This window comes from Ceratotherium simum, chromosome 29, assembly GCF_057802395.1.
Source record: "Ceratotherium simum simum isolate JZ-2026a chromosome 29, ASM5780239v1, whole genome shotgun sequence".
NCBI classification, from domain to species: Eukaryota; Metazoa; Chordata; class Mammalia; order Perissodactyla; family Rhinocerotidae; genus Ceratotherium; species Ceratotherium simum.
In genome coordinates this window covers 4,870,911-4,876,910 of record NC_141928.1, presented here as the reverse complement: position 1 = coordinate 4,876,910, position 6,000 = coordinate 4,870,911, and the positions used below count along the sequence as shown (strand labels likewise).

Below are 6,000 nucleotides of genomic sequence, written 5' to 3'. Positions count from 1 at the left end.
AATACGCCCTGGGAGTCCTCTTTCAAACCTCCCAGAAAACACAAGGGGGAGGGGCAGCTGTGGCCTGGGTCACAATACAAAGACCCCAGACCTTTCTTGAAGACAAGATGGGATTCGATGGGAGAAAAAGCTGAGGACACTGTGCCTTTTGACTTCAAAGGCAAATAGTAAAAAGGCAACAGTAAATCAATTAGCCCTGAGAAAGTAAGTTTTCTGTGGACATGAAAGAGAGAGCAATGCATGTAAATGCAAGATGGCGTTTAGAGCAGCCTGCACAGGGAAAACAAGAGGGTTTATCGACTGGAGACCCCGAGCAGTTGTGACCCACACCAAAAGTCCTTCTTAACAAAGCATTTGTACATCAAGAAAATGATTTAATAAATATTTTTTTCTCTTCTTTTACAAATTCCAGTTTTTAAAATCCTATTTTACAAAATTCATGCCAATGTATGTGTTGATAGGGCTAGAGTAAAACTGTGAAACTTCTTCAGAACATTGTTACCAGGCTGACGCACAGGACGGCAGGCTTTGACACTGAGTCGTGGGGGCACCACTGACCTACGGGTGAAGATAAGGTCTGGCCCTGATGGAATAAATACAAGACATAAGACATCTTATATAAGACACGCGTTAACTGGCTAATCTATGCCATGCTGACTGCCCCCCGATCCTCCCAGGGCCTCCCTCACGAGAGAAGGGCTGTGGTTTCTAGGAATCTTAGGGACTTAAGTCTTCAGGGAAAGGCAGCACCGCTAGTTCTCACAGGGCCCCTCTGACAAGAACACGACGTCAACTCCAGGATCCACTCTGAGGCCCAGTCTTGTAAAGGCATAGTTTAAAAAAACTTTCTGGGAAGTCTTGTCATCCCTCAGTAAGCCTTTCTGGGTTTTTCTCTTTCACAGAGAGCGTTTTTAATTTTTTCCCACGGCCAAGGCTGGGCGCCGGTAGCTGACAGCGCTGCATGGCTGGCTCCCGGGCTCTGCGTGTTTGTTTTGCTTTTTGACCTTGGCAGTGCCAGCCTCCATCCCACTTGAGTATTCCGAACGCAAGATTTCAGCAAGGCGGTGTTTACTCTGGGTCTTCTTATGAAGGTCAGGCCTGAAGAACAGTAACAGCAGAGGGGAAAAGAAACTTTATTATTTTTTTCTTTCCTATTTGGAAAGAGGCTGATCGCAGCTGGTTCCGAGACTGTGGAACTGACATTTTTGTATTAACAGGAGTACAATCCCTTCAATGGCGCTTGTTTTGATATTCTATGCACCAGAAGATTAGATACGGCGCTGACAGATTTTCATAACGGTGGCAAAATATCATGGCATTTTAAAAAGTGAGGCTTTGTTCTGTGTTGTTTTCATGGAAAAAAAAGAACGATACACACACCTACTCTGATGGCAAATGAGGTGTATGATACAGCAGTTTGCCAAAGGATGGGGAAAACCCCACCTCAAAACTCAGCCACACTGAGCAGTGGAAGCGTGTTAGCAGTTCCCCGTAGCCCCATGGAGTTCAAAGCTACTGGCCTCCTCCCTGGACAGAGCGGCTGCCTGATGGGGCCAAACAGCGAGGGCTGGGGTGTCTGTCACAGACACCTCTTCACTGACTACAGGGACTCTGGTAAATATCTCTGACCCCACACAACCCCAGCCCGGGGTGTGCTCCGGCAGACCAGTCAGCGTCCGCCCCGAGGCCAAAACCGCAGCTTTCTGCAGCCCAGAACCCAGGGTGTGAGAGGGAGGTCTCTCCCTGTCCTCATCCACACGGAAAATGCCAAAGGCTGAAAATCAATTTCAGATGTTGAATCCTAGTAACTGTTTTCAAAAGACAGCAGCCTTACCATTTGATCAGAAGATCAGAGGAGGAAATTTGTAGAAGTTCAATCATACACGGGAAAAATGATTATGAAAATTGAAGAGTAAAATAATGTTTCTTAAGACAGGATTTTAACCAAAACAACAACAAACCGTCACCAGTAAATCCATATTGCCATGTTGGCAATTTCTTTAACACCGAAACGGCGGTGTCTTAGGGTAATACAATCTTGGGGTTCTTACAAAAGGCGGTGTTGCCCTCCACTACTTACATTTACAACATTTTCTTTGCTGTCATAATCAGAGGATACACTGGATTAAACTTGTGGTCAAAATAAATATAACAGAACTCCTTTAAAATGCAAGAATTAAAAACAAGACTATTGTGCTATTAGTGATCATGAAAGGCTGCAGAATCCTGTGAAGCCGTTATAACTAGGTTCACACAACCACACGTATCTATAAGCACAGTCCACAGGGCAGGGTGCAAGCAACATGTGGCTGAACCCGTGTGACAGTCTACAGTGCTCCTCTACTGTGACACACAGGGAGGGACGCAACGCCAACCACTGCTAGGAAGATTGGAGGCAAGGAGATAATTAGGACCCAGTATTTAAGGGCTAGGAGTTTATAACAAGCGTGTGTGTATGTGTCAGGGATAGGACTTGTGAGAAGATTACAAATACACAGGGAAGTACCTTCTGGCCTCTACATTGTCTCGTGTATTACCTTTCTCAACAAGGTAAGTGTGATTATCATCCTCATTTTACAGACAAGGAAGCTAAGACTCAAGGAGGAAAGTAACTTGCCCAAGACGATCCAGCGCATAAGAACAGAAGCTGAGATGCAAACACAGGTCAGATGGACTCAAAGTCCACGTTCTTCCCCCAAGGCTGCCAGTCCAGGATGGAACAATCAAGCGTGACAGGAAGGTCCACCAGGATCGAGGGTGACAAACGACCACAATTTGACATGGGCGAGTCCTCTGTGGTCTCACAGGAATGTTTTAGTGGGACGATAGGTGCAGATGACAGAGGTGTTAAGGAGTGAAGGAGAGAGAAGAGAGCTGAAGGGTGAAGGAGACGCCTGGCCTGGAACCTGGCTCTGTCACTTATTAGCTGAATGAACACAAGCTGAATGACTCAGCCTTTCTCTGCCTCAGTTTCCTCATCTGAAAAATGGGGAATGATACCTAGAACAAAGCTCATAAGGTTTTGTAAGGATTGAATAAAATAAGACATGTAAGGTGCTGGCTGGTGGCTGGCATGTGGATTTCAGTCAATCACAGTTTAAAATGAGGAAATGAGATCCAGAGATGCCAAGCGACTCCCCCAAGGCCACACAGCAGCCAGGACTGACTCCGGGCGCTGGACAGGTGGGCCAGGGCTCTTTCGACCACATCCCCCTCTCCCATAGAGCAGTGATTCTAACTCCTGGAGCTGTCCCGGGTGGACTGCGCTGGTGTCCTGGGGGAGGTCCGCACGGCAGGGGGCTGACGTGTGGTTTGGAAGCGCCAGGAGACAGGTCCCACAGTGAGCACTAATTTGCTCCAAACTGAAGGCTGCCAGTTCTTGTGCTTATAGTTTATTTTTAGTTGGGTTACATGACAGACAGAGGGAAAAGGTTCTGACAGGAAGGAATGCTTTTTCTTCCCCCTTTTTGAAGCTAGGTAATCACAATGTGTATAATTTTAAATGTAACAACCTGAGTTTCAAAATATGCAAAATTTCAGTCAAAATATCCTCCCCAGCCTAAGTTCTACCACTTCAACGACTGCTCCTGCCACTGCTGAAGCAAAATAAATAACCAGAATCTTATTTGGGCGATTGATACACTAACTGCCGACAGAGCAAGCGCAGACTGCAGGGCGGCACACTTGGCCCAGGCCCTCGGCTGCGTGCCTGTGTCCTCGGACTGGTGGTCCAGTAGACAGCGGAAGAGATGGCGCAGAAGACTGCCCCAACGTACGTGACACACAGGTAGACACACATGTCACTCGGGCCACTTCCGACAGACACAAGATCCGTCCCGTCCCAGACAAATGCAGCTGGTCTGGGGCAGCGGAAGGTAACCTCTGGGGGGGGGTGTCGTGCCACACAGGCATACTTACTAAGGACCTTCAAGTCCACACTGCGGTAGAGGATGCCATTAGAAAGCAGGTCTTGAGATGGTCCTGCTTGCCTTGAGGTTATATCTCAAAATTTCCTAGTTATTTTATGATTTTATTCCAGTCAATGTACTTTCGACTTGGGACCCAAAGCCAAACTCCCAGGCTCTTGGTGGTCCAGAGAGCAAGCACAGGTTCACACTTTCCAGACCCACACCCAGACTGCTTCCTTAGCGGGGAGAACCTCGGGTCAACCCTGTGGGGGTTTCCCCTGCTGTCACAGCAGCCACCCCAAGGGGACCCACCTTTCCCTCGGCCAGCTCACAGCCTGCTTTTCCTTTGTTCTGAGGCCCAGTGCTGAAAAGGCAAAGTACAGATGGGAAGATGAAATGTTCTAAACCCAAGCACACGATGAGCACATGTGGGCTCGATTCCTTCTCCCGCCAAGCTGCACTTCTCCCAGGAACCTGGCAACTTTCTTGCCTTTCTTGCCCTCCAAATACCCAAACCCCTCTCGAATGGGCTTCCTGAGCATCCACCAGAGTAATCCTGTAGTTACCAAGCAACAGATCAGTTTATCTAACCACAGGGAACACCCTTATAGTGAAGGCTGAATCACCCCCCTTGGTTCCCAGGCTGGATTACCCAGCAGGATAGGCAGATGCCACTTTCACTGCCAGTAAGGTGAAATCGCAGCCTAATTAGTAAACCAATATGCCTGCAGGATGACCACTGGAGAAGAGAGATCTCAGGACCTTCTCTTAATTCTACCAAGAAATTCACAGAACAATTCACAGAGGGTTAGCCATTCTAACACAGGCTTAGAAAAGTCTTCCTCATCCTACGGTTTTAAAAATATTCAAGTGGGGTCGACCCCGTGGCTTAGCGGTTAAGTGCGTGCGCTCCGCTGCTGGCGGCTCGGGTTCGGATCCCGGGCGGGCACCGACGCGCCGCTTCTCCGGCCATGCTGAGGCCGCGTCCCACATACAGCAACTAGAAGGCTGTGCAACTATGAGATACAACTATCTACTGGGGCTTTGGGGGGAAAAAAAAAATTTTTTTAAATATTCAAGTGTATTTTCTTTTAGTCTGCTATTGCTTTAATTGCATCTAGATTTTATTTTGGTTTATGGTAGGATGTGCAGAATTTAACTATTTCTTCTCAAGAGTTACCCAGTTATCCAAGACAGTCACTGAACAATAAATCTTTTCCCCAAGGATTTGAAATGCACCTCCAGAACATTCCTTCAGACTTTTAGAACACTTCCTGCAGGCAATGTTTAAAGAGTAGATGATGATGATGATGATAATGATGATAACAGCAGCCAACATTAATGGGTTCTACCAAATATATTAAAACAACATTTACGCAAACACCAATTACATAAATTGTTAATGGATTTAAATATACAACAGGTCAAATCAAAGCCATTCAAACTGGCTACGCGACTTTAACAATTATGTTATCAACCCTTACAGGACACTGACTGTATGTCAGCTCCTGTTTTAAGCACTTGACAGGCATTTAACTCACTGACTTCTCCAACAACCCTATGAAACAGGCACTACTAGTCTCCCCACTTTACTGGTGAAGAAACTGAGGTGCGGAGAGGTTAATTAACACGTCCAGGGTCAGAAACCAGTAATGGAAGAGCCAGGATTTGAGCCCAGGAATTCTGACTCCACGACTTGAGCACTTAAACCACTGTGCTCTAAGTTTTTATCAAAATGAGGAACAAGTTCCTTGCCTGAAATATTCTGAATATAAAACAATGTTCACATTATCTCAAATCTCAAAGATTTTAGAACCCCTGATAAAGTGCATCTTAAAAGTAACAGCTGGATAACTTAAAAAAAGCATATGATTTGTTCAATCTCATCATAGACACAAAAAAATCCATATATGCATATACGCAGAGAAAGTCTGAAGGATTTAGAAAATGTGAATCAAGGTTAACCTGGATTGTGGCTTCATGTTTGTTTTTTTTTTTGTGAGGAAGATCAGCCCTGAGCTAACATCCATGCCAATCCTCCTCTTTTTGCTGAGGAAGACGGGCCCTGAGCTAACATCCATTGCCAATTCTC

General features: G+C 46.2%; 1 protein-coding gene across 1 annotated transcript in view; it reads right to left on the bottom strand.

Annotated features, from left to right (window-relative positions):
* Positions 1-353: 353 nt before the first annotated feature.
* DDX31 (DEAD-box helicase 31) overlaps positions 354-6,000 on the bottom strand; it is a 78,407-nt gene continuing 72,760 nt past the window's right edge. Inside the window, exon 20 of the mRNA XM_087418865.1 lies at positions 354-1,098. Within this exon, the coding sequence (XP_087274991.1) occupies positions 912-1,098 (187 nt within the window). The 3' untranslated portion in view covers positions 354-911. The remainder of the gene's footprint in view (positions 1,099-6,000) is intronic.